The 20226-nt window shown below is 37.9% G+C and overlaps 1 protein-coding gene and 1 non-coding gene across 5 annotated transcripts in view; one reads left to right on the top strand and one right to left on the bottom strand.

Annotated features, from left to right (window-relative positions):
* WAPL (WAPL cohesin release factor) overlaps nt 1-20226 on the top strand; it is an 87178-nt gene that overhangs the window by 16709 nt on the left and 50243 nt on the right. For 3 of the 4 annotated variants that reach the window (XM_023226045.1, XM_023226042.1, XM_023226043.1), the window contains exons 3-4: nt 5819-6844; nt 9236-9354. In XM_023226045.1, coding sequence (XP_023081813.1) covers nt 5819-6844; nt 9236-9354 — 1145 coding nt within the window. The remainder of the gene's footprint in view (nt 1-5818; nt 6845-9235; nt 9355-20226) is intronic. The other variant, XM_023226044.1, reaches the window with a different exon arrangement.
* Nucleotides 19184-19290, bottom strand: LOC111552010. The gene has a single exon (XR_002734527.1). It is a non-coding gene; the product is annotated as a U6 spliceosomal RNA (small nuclear RNA).

Here is a 20226-nt window from a genome sequence, read left to right as displayed (position 1 = left end):
AGCACATACTACTATGTCCCTATTATTCCTATTTCAAATTTTTTTTTGTTTTTGAGACTGAGTCTCGCTGTGTTGCCCAGGCTCACTGCAACCTCTGCCTCCCAGGTTCAAGCAATTCTCCTGCCTCAGCCTCCCAAGTAGCTTGGACTACAGATATGTGCTACCACACCCGGCTAATTTTTTTGTATTTTTTAGTAGAGATGGGGCTTCACCTTGTTAGCCGAGATGGTCTCGATCTCCTGACTTTGTGATCGCCTGCCTCTGCTTCCCAAAGTGCTGGGATTACAGGCGTGAGACCCCGCACGTGGCATCCTATTTCAATTTTTTAATATGTGTAAATGTTGAGAAGCCATCAATTCATAAAATAAAGATAAGAATGGTAAGAATTTTGTTATAGCAGATTCTGTTACTTGAATTTTTGCATGCCACAAAGTGTGTGGTAGTCATAGAAATTCATTGTAATAATGAATCAGTTTGTTAGGTCTTTTCAATTCTGTGAAATGCTATTAATTTAGGAAACCACCTGACATGAAAAGGATTTGTTACCCACACATGAAAGTTTTACTTAATTATGAAGTACAGAAACCAACAATCTATCACGTTATCAACAATCTATCACATTATTTCTTTATAGGTCATGTCAAGAGTTGGAGAAATGTACCATATAAGATTAGGGATAGGTGAGCGATAACGCTGTTATTAATATTTGTAATGTGGGAGAAGAGTGATTGGTTAATGCCAGGTGGGTTGGCAAATCAGTTTTTGGAACAGTATACACCTGGTGATTGGGGATTTAGAAGTGAATTTCCTTAAAACGCCATTGTACCTAGGCTTTCCACAGGCTGTGTTAGTGGGAGCTAAGGGAAGGTTGCGATAACCTGGACTGTTCTGTGTGGTGGGCCAAGCTGAGTAGTACTTTTGAAATTGTTTTTAGTTTAGTGTTTTATCTTTAAAATTGCATGTAAATTTTGTATTTTATAGGTATGCCTTATAAAATATAAAATGTTTTGGATTACCAATTGTAACGCTTTACCATTTTTTTGTTTTTTGTTTTTCCCCAAGACGGAGTCTCACTTCGTTGCTCAGGCTGGAATGCAGTGGCGAATCTTGGCTCACTGCAACCTCTGCCTCCTGGGTTGAAGTGATTCAACCAGCCTCAACCTCCTGAGTAGCTGGGATTGTGCAGCACCACTCATGGCAATTTTTTGTATTTTTAGTAGACACGGGGTTTCACCATGTTGGCCAGGCTGGTCTCAAACTACTGACCTCAAGTGATCCGCCCGCCTTGGCCTCCCAGAGTGCTGGGATTACAGGTGTGAGCCACAGCGCCTGGCCTTAACTGTTTTAAAAAATAATTTTTATCTTTCAAATCTTTGAGTAAAGATTTGCTCACTTAGGAAGATGTGCCGTGTTTTTCCTGTGGCCTTTCAGGTGCCTCTGGTGATCAGCCACATGACCATATTAACAGTGAAAAGTGAATTCCCTTCCACTGAACCAGTGCTGTTAACAGTCTGTTACACAGTCTAGTAGGCACAGCATGTATGTCTATATTTGTGTTCTTAAAAACACACACAAATGGGAGCATATATGCATATATATATTTAGTGTATTATGCCTTTAAAAACACTTAATCTTTTAAGATGTTTATTGTAACATAAGGCAGATCTATAAATATTAAGATTATAATTAAAATTATTTTAATTATCTGATATAGATTATTATATATTTATTTATACATTGTTATAATCTTACTGATATTTATAGCTCTGCCTTGGTTTTTTTTAAAGCAGTTTCATAGTTTTCCATTGTAGTTTCCATAGTACTATAACTGGTTTTAGTTTCCATTGTAGTTTCCATAGTACTATAACTATAGTTTCCATAGTACTATAACTGGTGTCTTACAGATAGTTTGGCTGTTTCTAGTGTTTTGCTATTACACATAATGCTACACAATATTATTATATACACATAAATGCTACACAGTATTACACATATGTATTATATTAATGTAGTATAATATGTTAATATATTAATATAATGTATTAGTATAATACACATGTATAATTATATTAATACATATATAATGTATTAATACATGTGTATTATATACACATAAATGCTACACAGTATTACACATAAATGCCACTTCAGTTTTCTCTGGAAAGACCATTCATTGTTATTTGTTTTAACCTTTCTGATATGTTTTGTGCACATACAAGCAATACAGGCAGTTCCACGTATCTTTCTGTACATGTGTGCCTGTGTATTTTAATCCACAAAATTAAAATCCACAAAATGATAATTTGCTGCTATTTTGTACCTTACACATTCTCATGTAATATCTGGGTGATAATACCATATCAGTTTTCTTTTTGGCCATCTCCCTACCCTTTGAAAATATACTGTTGCATGTTGTCAATTTCTGTATGTGCTATAAATTACACACGAATATGTCTTTGACCATTATGTCCCATGTCTGAATATAAGGGCAGGAGATGTTTCTTAAGTGGCATTGAAAGGGCTTATATTTATTTATTTATTTTTGAGATGGAGTCTCGCTCTGTTGTCCAGGCTGGAGTGCACTGGCGTGATCTCGGCTCACTGCAACCTCTGCCTCCCAGGTTCAAGCAATTCTCATGCCTTCGGAATTACTGTGTGAGCCACCACGCCCAGCCCCTGCCCTACTTTTATTTTTAAAACAGTTTATGGCTGGGCTCGGTTTCTCATGCCTGTAATCCTAGCAGTTTGGGAGGCTGAGGTGGGTGGATTGTCTGAGGTCAGGAGTTTGAGACCAGCCTGGCCCATGTGGTGAAACTCCATCTCTACTGAAAATACAAAAATTAGCTGGGCATGGTGGAGGGTGCCTGTAATCCCAGCTACTTGGGAGACTGAGGCAGCTTGAACCTGGGAGGCAGAGGTTGCAGCAAGCAGAGATCGTGCCACTGCACTCCAGCCTGGGAGACAGAGTGAGACTCCGCTGCAAAACAAACAAACAAAAAACCCCAAAAACACACAAAAATACCTTTTATTTGCACATGGTTCAATATGGTGTTGGTTAACAACTTCCCTTCTAGCACATTTCCTTAGCCACCTCAGTTTTCTCTGGAATGACCATTCGTTGTTATTTGTTTTAACCTTTCTGATATGTTTTGTGTACATACGAGCAATACAGGCAGTTCCGCATATCTGTATGTACATGTGTGCCTATGTATTTTAATCTACAAAATTAAAATCCACAAAATGATGATTTGTTGCTGTTTTGTACCTTACTCTTTCTTATGTAATATTTTGGGGATAATACCATATCAGTTTTCTTTTTGGCCCTCCCCCTACCCTTTGAGAAAATACTGTTGCATGTTGTCAATTTCTGTATGTGCTATACATTACTTAACCAATTCCTTATTAATGTCAGACTTTCAAGTTACTTCCAATTTTTTTTTAATAAGTTGCCTTATTTTTCAGAGAGTAAATACCACTTAATAGCCATGTAATCAACAACTAGTAATGTAAGCCCATTGTCCTTTATCTGTGGAATGAGATAGAGGTTCACATTTCCTTATCTGAAATCGTTGGGGCCAGATGTGTCTTAGAATTTAGAATTATTTTGGATTTTGGAAAGTTTATATTAACGTCCCTATCAGGATCTGAGGTGGTGTTCTCTATTCAAATATAGTGTTTCTTCAGAGGAGAAAATACCTTCCCTAAGTAGGGTAAATACTATAAACCTCCCTTTGGCTGGGGTCGGGTTTTGCTTCCAAGTGTGTTGTGAGAAAACTTTTTACTTTTTAGAGCTTTTTGGATGTTGGAATTGTGGGAAAGGGATTATGAATATGGCAGTAGTACCTACCTGATGGTTGCTTTGAGATAAAATAAATTAATGGGAAGTATTTAGAATATTACCAGGCATATACTGAGAGGGCTTATATAAATATAGTTCAGCTTTGTTTTACTTTGAGTTTTGTGAGTGAAATTGAGTATCCTTCATAAGTCATTTAATTCATTAAATATATTTTAATGAATTGCTCCTTTGTGTTCCTAGCTTCTTATTTATTTATTTTTGAGGCAGAGTCTTGCCCTGTTGCCCAGGCTGGAGTGCAGTGGTTCTATCTCAGCTCGCTGGAACCGCCTCTGCCTCCTGGGTTCAAACAGTTCTTGTGCCTCAGCCTCCCAAGTAGCTAGGACTACAGGCATGTGCCACCACGCCTAGCTATTTTTTTTTGTCTTTTTAGTGAAGACAGGTTTTCGCCATGTTGGCCACGCTGATCTCGAACTTCTGGTCTCAAGTGATCTGCCCACCTCGGCCTGCCAAAGAGCCGGGATTACAGGCCTGAGCCATTGTGCCCGGCCCCTAGCTCCATTTTGTACTGGGACGTTGGATTTACTGATGTGTAAGGATTCTTAGTATATTAAGGAGTTTACCTTTTGTGTTTCCCTAGCAACTCATGATAAACATTTTTCATGTGTGTATTCTTGATGTCATTATAATTTCGTTGGTGACAGCTGCTCAAAATTTTTTTTTTTTGAAACCGTCTTGCTTGTCACCCAGGTTGGAATGCAATCTATAGTGGCCTGATTATGGCACACTGCGGCCTTGACTTCCTGCTCAGTAATTCTCCCACCTCAGCCTCCTGAGTAGCTGGGAGTAGAGGCATGCCTCACCACGCCAGGCTAATTTTTGATTTTTTTTGAAGAGACAGGGTTTCGCTAAATTGCCCAGGCTGGTCTGGGACTCCTGCGCTCAAGTGATCTTCCTGCCTCAGCCTCCAACAGTGCTGAGATTACTGGCATGAGCCACTGTGCTCGGCTCTAAAGCTGCAGTGAGCTGTGATCACACCACTGTATTCCAGTGTGGGTAACAGAGTGAGATCCTGTCTTGAGGGGAGGAAAACCTATTGGGTAGCATTAAACATTTTATAGTGAATCTGTCCATGTAAAGCATCCCTCTCACCTGTATTTGATGATACTAATTGAGATTTGTAAATAAATTTTCTTAAATGTAGATATATTTTGTAGAAGTAATTTTATTGTTTGTCATAGAGTATACATTTTGCCAGTGTTTTTCTACAAGTAAGTGTTGAGGGAATTAATAATAATACCAGTTGGAATCATATTTGTATCTCATTTGGAAAGGTTATAAAAATGTTTTGATAGTAAAAATTGAAGGCAACAAAAATGAATTCTCCACATACAAGATGAATAGGCAGGCCAAGGATTTGTTACTGGCTGATATGCATAAATATCCACTATTAGCCATTTAACTAACACACCAGAACTACTGCTAAAAATTCCTTGAGGTTATATGACTTTTAGGATTAGAAGAAAGAACAGAAATAGCTAGAGAAACCTGATCCTATGGGCAGGCTTCTAGATAGAACTAGCATACCTATGGGCAGCCCTATCCCAGATAAATAAAAACATTGGTAGAAGGTTTTTCAGTTGGTTTAGATTTTACTGAATAATTTTTAATTTAAGCATCTTTATTTGAAAAGCCCTTAATACCCCTAAGAAGGTTTGGCTGAGTCATTTGCATGTCATTCTGAATGGATTCCGTTGCTTAACCCTGCTGAAATTTCATGTGAGTTGATAATTTTAAGGGACTTGATTGCCTGAGGAAAGGTCAGTAGAAGACATGAGAGCTATATACTGAAAAGATAGGAGAGAAAATGTCTGATGTGTAAACATTAATTTCTTCACAACTTAAAATTATTTGCAGTTCTTTCAAGATTGATCATATACTATTGATTAACCACATGTCTGTTGTTTATTAACTTTTATATTGATACCACTCATGTTTTTATCCTTTGACTTATTTTTACAGATAAAGTGGAGAATTTTCATGAAGAACATGAGAAGAATAGTCACCATATTCACAAAAATGCTGACAACAGTACTAAGAAACCCAATGCAGAAACTACAGTGGCTTCTGAAATCAAGGAAGCAAACGATACTTGGAACTCCCAGTTTGGGAAAAGGCCAGAATCACCATCAGAAATATCTCCAATCAAGGGATCTGTAAGAACTGGTTTGTATGAATGGGATAATGATTTTGAAGATATCAGATCAGAAGACTGTATTTTAAGTTTGGATAGTGATCCCCTTTTGGAGATGAAGGATGACGATTTTAAAAATCGATTGGAAAATCTGAATGAAGCCATTGAGGAAGATATTGTACAAAGTGTTCTTAGGCCAACCAACTGTAGGACGTACTGTAGGGCCAATAAAGCGAAATCCTCCCAAGGAGCGTCAAATTTTGATAAGCTGATGGATGGCACCAGTCAGGCCTTAGCCAAAGCAAACAGTGAATCGAGTAAAGATGGCCTGAATCAGGCAAAGAAAGGCGGTGTAAGTTGTGGGACCAGTTTTAGAGGGACAGTTGGACGGACTAGAGATTACACTGTTTTACATCCATCTTGCTTGTCAGTTTGTAATGTTACCATACAGGATACTATGGAACGCAGCATGGATGAGTTCACTGCATCCACTCCTGCAGATTTGGGAGAAGCTGGTCGTCTCAGAAAAAAGGCAGACATTGCAACTTCTAAGACCACTACTAGATTTCGACCTAGTAATACTAAATCCAAAAAGGATGTTAAACTTGAATTTTTTGGTTTTGAAGATCATGAGACAGGAGGTGATGAAGGGGGTTCTGGAAGTTCTAATTACAAAATTAAGTATTTTGGCTTTGATGATCTCAGTGAAAGCGATGATGATGAAGATGATGACTGTCAAGTGGAAAGAAAGACAAGCAAAAAAAGAACTAAAACAGCTCCATCACCCTCCTTGCAGCCTCCCCCAGAAAGCAATGATAATTCCCAGGACAGTCAGTCTGGTACTAACAATGCAGGTAAGAATTTTTAAAAAATACATAGTAAGTACAGTAGTCCCCCCTTACCTGCAGTTTCACTTTCTGTGGTTTCAATTACCCAAGGTCAACCACATTCTGAAAAGAGGTGAGTACAGTATGATAAGATAAAGACCCCATTCACATAACTTTTATTATAGCATATTGTTATAATCATTCTGTTTTGTTCTTAGTCATTGCTAATCTCTTACTGTGCTTGATTTATAAATTAAACTTTATCATAGGTATGTATATGAAAAAACATAGTATATACAGGTTTTGGTATACTATCCATGGTTTCAGGAATCCACTAGGAACTGGCATGTATCCCCTATTGATGGCAGGGGGACTACTTTAAATGTGTTTTTCAGGCTTAAATCAACACCTACATCGTTTCTTCTTAGATACTCAATTTTAGCTTGTTATATTTATTAAAAGTACCTATTTAGAACTATCTAAAGGTACAGCATTTTAAGTGTTAATGATCAGGTCCCAAGTTTTAAGGAACCAGTTTGTAGATTGGAGAGTCTTCATACTTTGAGTTGTAATTTAACCTTTAGCACTTGAGAATTTTAAAGCATGTATGTATATGGGGCAGGGACACCAAACATCATGATGTTTCCACTTGACAAATGCAAATGCAGTGAAGACATAGATTAGATTTTGGACCTTTGGAACTATGCTGATAACAAATGGTTATAATGAGGGAAATACCAGAAGATTAGAATTTAAAAACTCTTTGTGGTTGGCTGAAAACTAATAAACATTCAAAACACTCTCAAACCATCTTAAGTTGGTTCAATAAAATTGAAAAGTACCAGGTAACTATGCATTCACTCTTAACTGTGGAAATTTAATTTGTGTGGAGATTGTAGACCCGGTAATGACTAAAGGTCCTCAAGGAGTTCAGTCTCCACTGTGAGAGACAAACAGATGAAGTAGGTTAGCTCTGCTATAATTAAGTCATTACCTGACAAGGGCTTTGTGAAGTGGATTGACTGTCTAGTGAGGAAGAATTTGTGAAAGCTTCTGGGGATACATGGTTTCTTAACCAAATATAGTTTTTCTGGATTGCTTTACATATTAAATAAAGCTTTTTTCCTGGTAGGGCCACGGAAGTGTCATTATGGTAAATTAGAATTACAATAGTATTTTAAAATACAGATTCTCTTGTAGAATATAAGTCATTCTTGAGATTACCTACCGTTTTGCTTTATTTGGCCTAAAAATAGTTTTGCTTAATTTATTCTTCAAAACTAGACATATACAGGAGTACCCCTAGGGGCTCACCCCTACCTCCCCTGAAAAAAAAAGAAAAAAGAAATACATCCAGTGTTGTCTTTGAATCTTTTCTGGAGAATGGAAGTTTGCCGCAGGCTTACTATAGTCACTTAAGATCTGGCTGGGCAGAACAGCTAGGCATTTGCTTCCTCAGTAGAATGATAAATACTGCTATACAGTACCAGTGCCCTTGTCCTGCTGCAGTTTACTTATAAGCTTTTATTCTAATCTGGATAGCAAGTTATCCCCTGCAATTGAAAATCTGTGACTGAAATTGACATCTTGAGTAATAAAACTTTTAAAGATTTAAAATGTGAAATTAGACTCCCTTTGAGAAACTTGAAGTAGATGCTAAATAACATTTGACAATTAAAGGCCATTTGGTTGATCTACCCAAAGTTGAAATTTGACTCTTCATACCATATGTGAAACAGCAAAAAATTTTAAGCATTGGGATACAGAAAAGTCTTCCTATTTTTCCTATTTTGTTTAGCTTAGATAAAGATACCTATTTTTAACCAGTTGGGAAATAAACTGATTTTTTGGTTAGTTGTGTTTGAAGACCGACAAATCATTAAACTTTGTTGTATTAGGTCATTTTAAATCTCTTGCCAAGGATAACTGTCCTCCTTTTCTGGTGTTTTAAATGTGGCTTTTGTAGTTGCCGGCAGGCATTCTTTGAAGGCCAGCGTGATTTAGTGGATTTAAAGTTCTGAAAAATGTTACAGGTAGATACCGCATGGTGTTTTATATATGTATAAACTATACCATTCCAGTGGCAGTATCCATAGATATCCAGCAGTTATGTGACCTCTCGGAAGTAAGAAAATTATTTGGGAAAAGATTTGATTTTTCCATTTAACATAAAATAAGACTAGAACATATATACAGCAACCAGGTTTATGATTTCTCTCTCAGGAGGGGCAAGCAGGAAGGGAGAATGGCAGAATGAAACTTTTTATTCTAGGGAGTATTTTGTCAGCTCTGTGGTGCTCTGATTCCTTTATTCTTTTCTTCCCATTTTCATTGATTCATATATATATAATCTTGATAGGTTTTCTGGTAGGTAATTTGAAATATTAGTAAGCTAGATAGTTTTGATTACTATTTCAGAAAACTTGGATTTTACAGAGGACTTGCCTGGTGTGCCTGAAAGTGTGAAGAAACCCATAAATAAACAAGGAGATAAATCAAAGGAAAATACCAGAAAGATTTTTAGTGGCCCCAAACGGGTAAGTAAAGCACTATCAGTGATTTTTATTATTTATTTGTTATTGGAGAGCTCAACTCTTTATTTTTTATTTGAAAGTTACCAATAAACATAGCAACTGTCTTTCAAAGGATATATATAAGTCCTTTTTTCAGATGTAACCATTTTTTTAAAAATTGTAAAGTATACATATTTTTTGAACCATTCTCAAGTGTATAAATCAGTGGCATTACTTTCACGGTGTTATGTAACCATCACAATTATCTATACCCAAAACCTTTTTATCATATCCAACAAAAACTCTGTACCCATTAACCAATAACTTCCTCCCCCACCCCATACCTAGTCAATACTATTCCAGTCTGCTCTAGGAATGTGCTTTATCTAAGTATCATATAAATAGAATCATACAATATTCATCATAAACCAGATACAAAAGGATAAACATTGTATGAATCTGGTTTATTTCACTAAGCCTGATTTGTCTAAGGTTCATCTGTCTTTTACTGTATGTCAAAATTTCATTCCTTTTTATGGCTGAATACAATTCCATTGTATGTGAGATATATATGTGTGTGTGTATATATATAAGAATAATATTCCATTGTGAGACAAACATACCACCACCACACCCCCACACCTTCCACGTTTTGTTTATCCATTCATCTGTTGATGGACACTTGGATTGTTTTTACCTTTTGGTTACTGTGAATAATGCTGCTGTGAAGGTTGGCTCACAGCTATATTTGTTTTGAGTCTCTGCTTTCAGTACTTTTGGATATATACCTAGGAGTGGATTTCCTGGGTCAATATGGTAGGCCTATAACTTTCTGAGGAACTGCCAAACTGTTCTCTGTGATGTCTGCACCATTTTACATTGCTACCAGCAATGTATACTACCAGCAATGTATGAGGGCCCTAGTTTCTTCATATCCTTATCAGCACTTCTATTTTCTGTTTTTTGATAATAGCCTAATGGGTATGAAGTGGTATCTCATTGTGGTTTGATTTGCACTTCACTAATGACTAGTGATGTTGAGCATTTTTTATATGCTTACTGGCTACTTTTGTATCTTTGAAGAAATGTCTAAGTCCTTTGCCCAGTTTTTGCTTGTTTGTTTGTTTTAGATGGAGTTTCGCTCTTGTTGCCCAGGCTGGAGTGCAATAGCACAATCTTGGCTCACTGCAACCTCCGCCTCCTGGGTTCAAGCGATCCTCCTGCCTCAGCCTCCCAAGTAGCTGGGATTACAGGCATGTGACACCATGCATGGCTAATTTTGTATTTTTAGTAGTGGGGTTTCATCATGTTTGTCAGGCTGGTCCCTAACTTCTGACCTGAGGTGATCCACCTGCCTCGGTGTCCCAAAGTGCTGGGATTCCAGGCGTGAGCCACCGTGCCTGGCCCCTTGCCCATTTTATAATTGAGTTTTTTTGTTTTTATTGAGTTGTAGTAGTATGTTAATCCTTATCAGTAATAGGATTTACAAATATTTTCTTCTATTTCATTAGTTTTTCACCGTATTGATACTGTCCTTTGATGCAAAAAAGTTTTTAATTTTGATGTTCAATTTGTCCTTTTGTTGTCTGTGCATCTGGTGTCATATCCAAGAAATTGTTGCCAGATCCAGTGTTACGTACCTTTTCATTTATGTTTTTTTCCTATAGTTTATAGTTTCAGGTCTTTACGTTTAGATCTTTGTTCTGTTTAAGTTAATTTTTGTATATGGTATAAGGTTAGGGCCAACTTTATTCCTCCTCTTTTTTTTTTGAGATGGTCTCACACTCACCCAGCCTGGAGTGCAGTTGGGTGATCATTGTTCAGTGCAGCCTTGACATCCTCGGGCTTAGATGATCCTCCCACCTCAGACTCCTGAATAGCTGGGACTACAGGCGTGTGTTTTGATACCTGGCTAATTTTTGTATTTTTTGTAGAGATGTGGTTTCACTTTGTTGCCCATGCTGGTCTTGAACTCCTAGGCTCAGGCTATCTGCCTGCTTTGGCCTCCCAAAATGTAATATGGTCCGGCATAGGTATTGAGAATAATTTGATTTCACCTTTTTTGTAAAAAAGTCCTTAAATAGCTTGTTAATAGTATTTTGTTATTTAAAGTTAAAAATTAGAGATCGTCAGTACCTTTTATTCTTGTAGATTGAATTGCTTTTAAGTAACAAATGAGTGTGTTCAATTTTTATGGCCTTATTTTTCCTATTTTACCTAAAGAGCCCTTTTGGGGATCTTTTCAATGTAATTGTGCTATAGTTTTGCACTCCCAGGTGCTTAGGTGAGACTTTGAATTTCTAGAACACTGTATGACTTCACAGTGATATATGTAATTGTATTTTAACAACCTTTTTGGGTAATTTTGGATATTCTTCTACAGTACTACCCCAAAACTCAATAAATGGGAGTTTCTTGATGATTAGTTGCAACTTGGAATCTGAAACCATGCCAGTAACCTTTCATACCATTGCATTAAAATCTGCTTTGTCTTGCATTTTAAATGGGCATTTACCCATATATGCTTTGTAACATCATGTATTGGTTACTTGCAAAATACTGGTTACGATGAATTATGCATATCTTTCAAATGATGACACATTTCATTATACAGTATCAAAATACCACTGTCAAACTCAGAAAAGTTTGTAAGTACTGGGAACCTATCAAGTTCGCAGTGGTAGATATAAGTTCTCTAAACTTTGTTTTTGCTTGAAAGTTCAATTTTTTTGTTGTTGTTGTTGGAAGCAGATACTTCAAGGAAAACAACTGATGGTAACAGATTTACTCTTTGTTTTCGAGAAAATGCCTGCCACATTCCCATGTTTGAATCAGCATAGTTTGTTGATCTTTCCAGTAAAGAATGATGTTTGAGAAAAAAGTAGCTAGTTTGGCTTGCAACTTAAACAGTGGTGGTTTTTTCTCCATACAGCCATTGTACTTTACATGCAGCAGAAGTATTTTATGCATACTTGTTTTGTCACAGAGATTATTAGTGTATTCAGGGATAGAGATTTAATAAAATTAACCATTTTTATTCCTTCATTAAGGGCTTTAAGTGAAACTGGCATTTTGCTTTTTGACTGCTACACAGTATGTAGCAGTTCAGAAGTCCTACCTTTATTGGTGCTAAGGCACCAGCAGTTTTACCCACCCTTGCTTTTGCACCATTCATACAAATGTCAATCCAGTAAAAAAAGCCAGATAACGTCTTTATAAAATTTTTTTTGAGGTAGAGTCTTGGCTCTGTTGCCTAGGCTGGAGTGCAGTGGCACGATTTCAGCTTACTATACAGCCTCTGCCTCCCAGGCACAAGAAATTCTCCTGCCTCAGCCTCCTGAGTAGCTGGGACTACAGGCAAGTGCCACCATGCCTGGCTAATTTTTTGTATTTTTAGTAGAGACGGGATCTCATCATGTTGGCCAGGCTGGTCTTGAACTCCTGGCCTCAGGTGACCCACCTGCTTCGGCTTCCCAAAGTGCTGCAATTACAGGCGTGAGCCAATGCACATGGCCCCATCTTAAAAAAAAAAAAAGAAAAAAATGTAGTTGGGCATGGTGGCTTGGTTGTAGTCCCAGCTACTTGGGAGGCTGAGGCAGGAAGATCGCTTGAACCCAGGAGTTCAAGGCTGCAGTGAGCTATGATCACATCACTTCACTCCAGCCTGGACAACAGAGTGAGACCCTGTCTCTTAAAAATAAATGAGGTAGCCGGGCGCGGTGGCTCAAGCCTGTAATCCCAGCACTTTGGGAGGCCGAGACAGGTGGATCACGAGATCAGGAGATCGAGACCATCCTGGCTAACACGGTGAAACCCCGTCTCTACTAAAAACTACAAAAAACTAGCCGGGCGAGGTGGCGGCCTCTGTAGTCCCAGCTACTGGGGAGGCTGAGGCAGGAGAATGGCGTGAACCCGGGAGGCGGAGCTTGCAGTGAGCTGAGATCCAGCCACAGCACTCCAGCCTGGGTGACAGAGCGAGACTCCGTCTCAAAAAAAAAAAAAAATTAAATAAAAATAAAAATAAATAAGGTAAATAAATAAACTAAAATTTGAAATATACAGAAAATGTGAAAGAGCAGTAAGATGAATACCTATATCCCTCTGCCTAGATTGATTTCCAATTAGCATTTAACCATAAATGTACATGGTCCCTTCCCTTTCTTGCTCTCTATAATACGTATTTACTGTATAATATATAATACTTATATTAAATATAGATAGTCTTATTTGCAAGTTTATTATATTAAATATATAAGGTCTTATTTGAAAGTAAGTTGCCTGCATTTCTTAAGAGAAAGGTCTTATACCTGTGGTTATATAACACTTAAGTCAATTCCTAGTAATTCTTTGATATAATCTGATAATCACTGTGTATTCATTTTTCCCCATCTTCAAAATGTCTTTTCATATATTTTTTTTTCCAAACCATTATAATCATTTAGTTATGTCTCTTTTAGTTTTGAACAGTACCCTCCTTTGAAAAAATTTCCCGTTGGCCCTGATGTTTTTTTTCCTTTTGTTTTTTTTTTTTTTGAGACAGAGTCCCACTCTGTCGCCCAGGCTGGGGTGCAGTGGTGCTATCTCTGCTCACTGCAAGCTCTGCCTCTTGGATTCACGCGATTCTCCCGCCTCAGCCTTGTGAGTAGCTGGGACTACAGGTGTCTGCCACCACGCCTGGCTAATTTCGTTTTTGTATTTTTAGTAGAGACCTGGTTTCACCGTGTTAGCCAGGATGGTCTCGATCTCCTGACCTCGTGATCCGCCTGCCTCGGCCTCCCAAAGTGCTGGGATTACAGGCATGAGCCACTGTGCTCAGCCGGCCCTGATGGTTTTTTAAGAGCCTAGGCTATTTGTCTTACAGAAAGTTCTACATTCAGAATTTATCTGTTTGTTTCCTACTGATGTCATTTAACTTGTTACATCACTGTGTTAAAGTACCAGAATTTAAGTCTAGAAGTTTGATTAAATTCAGGTTAGACTTTGTGTGTGTGTGTGGGAGGGGGGAGAGACTATTTCACCGGTTGCATTGTGTATGATGCTTTACATCAGAAGTCTCATGACATCTGGTTACTCCACTCTTAGCATTGTTTGATCACCACCTCTCTCCAAAATATAAGTACATTTCTGCTTTTATAATTTAGTTAGGAAACTTCAGAATGCTAGTCTGGTTCCACATGCATGCCCTGTTCCCCATTGTTGTCTTACCTCATCATTTTCATATCCATTGTTGAGTTTTGCCTACATCATTTATTGCTGGAGTTACAGAATGATGAGTTTTCTAATCGTTATTTCTTACACATTTAATAGCTGGAATTTTGTAAAGAGGAACCTTCATCTCTCTTCCTTCTTCCCGTCTCCTTCCCACTGTCTCCATCAGTATAGATTCAGTAATTTCTGCTTATTGGATAACATTTTTACTTACATTATGCTAAGTTAAGTAACTCAGACACAAAGAATATTAAAAATGGCATGATTTTACTTGTGTGTCAAACTAAAAATAGTTGAATATGTAGAAACAGAATAGAACGGTGGTTACCAGGGATGAGGAGGGGGAGGAAATAGGGCAGTGTTGGTCAGACAGTACATACTTGCAGTTACATAGGATGAACAAATGTAGCTATCTGATGTATAGTAGCAGACCTGTAGTTAATAACATAGGAAATTTGCTAAGAGAGTAGATTGTAGGTGCTCTTAACACAGACACAGGGTAACTGGAAAGTGATGGATGCTTGTAGTAATCACTGTGTATATTAAAGCATTATCTTGCATGTGAAATATATGCAATAAAAATAAATACTATTTACTAAATGTTTTATAGTTGATTTTGCTTTTTTTTTTTTAAGTTGAAGTCATTTTAGATTTGGCCAATGTGAACCATTTCAAGCTGTCTCTTGTATCCTTTTGAAATAACCTGTCATCTTTGAGCACTTCCCTTGCCTTCTGTACGATCAGATGGCTCAGGCACATCTTGTAGATTCCCTGTGAAGTCATGGAATCATGTGTTTTTCTAGGAACTTGGTTCTGTTTGTGGACATTAGTACTCAGAAACCAAGATCTGAGTGCTGAATGTGTTCATCACATCAAGGGCCTTTGTTTGGACAGAGTTAGGAGATACGTTGAAAAATGAACCATGAGTTTATGTTATTGATAGTTTTTTTTTTTTTCAAATTTATTTATTTATTGTTTTATTTTTTTGAGACAGAGTCTTGCTCTGTCACCCAGGCTGGAGTGCGGTGGCACAATTTTGGCTCACTGCAACCTCCGCCTCCTGGGTTCAAGTGCTTCTCCTGCCTCAGCCTCCCGAGTAGCTGGGATTACAGGCATGCACCACCATGCCTGGCTAATTTTATTTGTATTTTTAGTAGAGACGGGGTTATTCCATGTTGGTCAGGTTGGTCTCGAACTCCCGACCTCAGGTGATCCACCTGCCTCAGCCTCCCAAAGTGCTGGGGATTACAGGTGTGAGCCACTGCGCCCGGCCTTCAAATTTAACATCACAGAATTGTATGCTTATTTGTTTTATCCTACATCATACATATATATCAAAATTATAATTCCAGTGACATGAGCAGTAAATATACTGAGTGAATTTTAATTTCTTTGCAATTCGTTTTGTCCTTAGATTATAGTTTACTTAGGATGAACAGTTACGGTAGTGTGTTAAAATTTGTTGAAATGATTTTTATATTGTCTGCTTATGGTTAATTCTATATTCAGTTGAGGTCATTTGTACCTATTTGTGTTCTGTTTTTTTAACTTAGTTTTGAACTTAATGTTGGAGTAATTTCTTTACTACGAACATAGCTTAGAAGGCAGCAGTGTACATGTACTTGACCTGATTACGAAGGAATCTATCTGGCCTAAAGTAAATCAGGTCATGGCAACTGAGTCAGCAGCAGACCTATTTACTGTTAATGGATGCAACGTGATAGTGTCAGAAAATTAAGAAAATTATTGCTGATTTATAAAACAAAAAGAGCTATGGGACTGAGCTTATTTGAAAAATGTAATATAAGTAAAGTGGTGTGTGTGTTCATTTTTTGTTTGTTTGTTTTTGTTTTTTGAGATGGAGTCTCACTCTGTCCCCCAGGCCGGAGTGTGGTGGCACGATCTCGCTCACTGCAACCTCTGACTCCTAGGTACAAGCAATTCTCCTGCCTCTGCCTCCCAAGTAGCTGGGATTACAGACATGCACCACCATGCCCAGCTAATTTTTGTCTTTTTAGTAGAGATGGGGTTTCACCTGTTTGCCAGGCTGATCTTGAATTGCTGACCTCAAGCAATCGGCCCACCTTGGCCTCCCAAAGTCCCAAAGTGGGCCTCCCACCACACCCAGCCAAAGCTATGTCTTAACGTAGTAGCCCCCCCCCCCCGCTTTTATTTTTCAAGGCAAAGCCTTTATTCATTTTAATGTTGCACAAGTGTAAGGAACATATAATCTGGATTTAGTAACTTTAGGTAACAGTAATTTAAAAGATAGAGAAAGGTCTCATATTATAGAAATTTAAAAACTGACTACAGTAAATGGTGAAGAAAACTAACAATAGAACACGACAACGTTCATATAGGTCATACAGTTAACAAATGGGGCCAAAAGATCAACGTATATCCCACGACATCTTTCATGCAATGTCTCAGCTTTTTTTCCCCCCAAACATAGAGGCCAATTAATTCAAATTAGCCCTATTAAGAATATTGGTTTGTTTCCTTCTGAAATTAATATTTGAGTGGAAAATGTATTAACTCATGGTTTCCTACTGAAGTTTAAGATTCCACCAGATGATGCTCAGATTTAGACAGTGCTAGAATAAGATACTACTGGGTGATTATTTTGAAGTGTGAACTACAGGTAAAATCTGAAAGGACATCATAAACAATATTTTCTAATTTAAAAGACATAATATAAATGAATTAACTCACATAACCTACTTACAAACAAAACTAGAATAAACACAGCTTTTAGGAGCCAACTGCAGTTGATTTCATGACTTAACAGGAGCAAGATCTTAGATGTAGCCCTGACGTTTTATTCCCAGAAGAGCCTTACTTAAGTAAATACCACAGATTTGTTTATGTATGAGAAATTAGGATTTATGGAAAGCTCAGTTCTCCAGGGAAGTTTTACATAAGTTACCTCACATGTACCGGGAGAAAAAAAAGGACGAGATAGGTGGGTATAGGAAATGTTCTCAGCAGTCATTCCAGTCTGTTTTCTTTTTGTTGTTGTTGTTTTTTGAGACATGGTCTTGCTTTGTTGCCTAGGCTGGAGTGCAGTGGCATGATCATGGCTCATGGTTGCAAACCTCAGCCTTTGGAGGGTAGCTAGTGCCTGTAGCTGTGACTACAGGCATGTGACACCACATTTGCTAATTTATGTATTTTTTGTACAGATGGGGTCTCATGTTGCCCAGGCTGGTCTTGAACTTCTGGGCTCAAGTGATCCGCTCTCTTTGGCCTCCTAAAGTGCTGGAATTACAGGCATGAGCCAGTGTGCCTGGCCCATTCTCTATTATGATAGAAACACCCTTGTGTAGTTGGTAGGCCAGTGGGAATATCTGGATTTTCTGGCTCTCTAATCTGATTAGATTTAAGAATACCAGTGGCCCCATTTCCAGGTGGTAAAGAGGTAGTCTATGACTTGTAGTGGCAAGAGTTTTCCTCCTGCTCTATCACACTTTTTCAGCCTAAGCACTATTGATATTTTGTACTGAATAATTCCTGGTTTCGAGGCTGGCCCTGTACATTGGAGGATATTCAGCAACATCCCTGGCCTCTATCCACTCGTTGTCAGTAGCATCCCCCTCTTGCCTAGTTGTTACAACCCAAGATGTCTTTAGACATTGCCAAATGTTTCCTGGGGAGTGAAGTGCGTCCTCCTCCCATTGATGTATATGTATTTGTGATGTATATGTATGATGTATATGTGTTTGTGACTTGATAGTAATTTCAGATGTGATGCCCCTTAGTCCTAAATACCTAGTTTGTACTTTCTAAAAACAAAAGCACTTTACTGTACTGCCACAGAATACCCATCAAACCAGAGTTAACATTGAGGTAATCCATTGTCTAATCCACAGATCCCATTCAAATTTCAGCAATTGTCCCAGTAATGTTCTTCATAGCAAAACAACTAAACCACATCCCCACATCTCCTCAACAAAGAACCCATGATCTAATCCAGAATCAGATGTTAAATTTAATTGTCACAAGTCTCTACTCTCCTTCAGTCGGCCATGGGATCTGTGTTTCCTGGTCTTTTCATGGTTTTTACATCTTTGGGGGAGTTAAGGCCAGTTATTTTGTCGAATGTTTGATGCCTTCTCATGATTAGACTCAGGTTAGACAGTTTTGATGGCAGTAGGAGATGCCATTTTCTTGCTGCATCACATCAGGTAGTACTTAATGTCAGTTTGTACCATTACTATTGATGTTAACTGATCACTTGGTTAAGATGGTATTTATCAGGTTTGTCACCTTTCCTCATTAGACTTTCACCCACTAGTTTTAGCATTGATTCTTGCCTGAGTCAGTTTTTACAACATTGCTTGCCAAATGTGATTTCCTAATTATAGTATTTGTTCTGCAGTTATTAGTATTTGGCCTTCTAGTGTAAGGTAGATATTTTCTTCCCCTCCATGTAGGTTAGAATGTATGCATGTATTTTTGTATGTATTCAATTATTACAGTATGAACATGGATTTCTACTTTATTCAGTCATTTGTTACTGTATTTATTTAAATCATACTTCTGTCATTAGTTTGATCTTCTTAGATTTGGTTGGTGGATGTTCCTTCAAGCTGACTTTGATGTGTCCCACTATTTTGCATTTCCTTACTTACTGACATTCTGTTTTCTTTAATTTTAACGCTTCATGAATTTGTGTGTCATCCTTGTGCAGGGGTCATGCTAATCTTCTTGGTATCGTTCCAGTTTTTGTATATGTGTTGCTGAAGCAAGCACCTTACTGACATTCTAAGATGTTCCAGGCTCATCCTATACTTTCCCAGTCCTGGAGTCAGCCATTTCTTCAAGGATTCCTGTTTGCAGTTCATGGAGAATGGTATTTAGAAGTAAATATTTGTTCACTAGGTATGGTTATTTCTTCTGAAGTGTCATTGCTTCTAGGCTCTCTTTGAGTAGACAGCTAGGAAACATGTAAAAATATGCATATACTCTTTCATATACAGACACATGCCTATTGCATGGTCATTCTATGTATGTTTAGAACCATGAGTTCATACTAATATTTCCGATACCACGTTTTATTCTAGACTTCTCATTTTCCGTATTTTAATTCCCTTCACCAAGAGAAATCTGGTTTCCATTATCCTCCACGTGTTCTTATTTTTACAATCCTCATGTATGTAACCAGTTTCTTGACTATGCCGGCCATCTTCCTCACCTTAGTTCTGCTGACATAGTCTGGCCAAGAGGTCCCCCTTCCCTCTACCTACCCCTCTACCCTGTGTTAGAAAGCATTAACTCTTAAGCATACTCGTCTATGAGAATTTTCTTCCCAGGAAGAAAATTCTGGGAATTTTTGTCTCCCAGACGAAAATTCCTCTATATTCCTGGGAGAATTTTCATCTCCCAGGAATCTCTCCAGGAATATAGAGGAGTTGTTAATATCAAGATTGAGGGCTGACTGTAGGAATACATGCCTCAGAAAGAAGATGAGGAGAGTGAAGAAGAAAACTTGTAGTAAGAACATAGTTGAGACAATGATTCAGAAAAGTTGTCACTTGCTGGTTAGAAAAGGAAAGATAGGATTTGATAGATTGGGTTGAAACATACCTGGATTTAAGTACCTATTGTTTCTAGGTAAGGGTTTGATCATTGAGCAGTTCATGGTGCTTTCGTTCATGAAATGTCATCCAGTTTCTGATTTCTGGCTGT

Source organism: Piliocolobus tephrosceles, chromosome 9 (genome assembly GCF_002776525.5).
Source record: "Piliocolobus tephrosceles isolate RC106 chromosome 9, ASM277652v3, whole genome shotgun sequence".
Taxonomy (NCBI): Eukaryota; Metazoa; Chordata; class Mammalia; order Primates; family Cercopithecidae; genus Piliocolobus; species Piliocolobus tephrosceles.
This window is presented reverse-complemented; position numbering and strand designations above follow the sequence as displayed.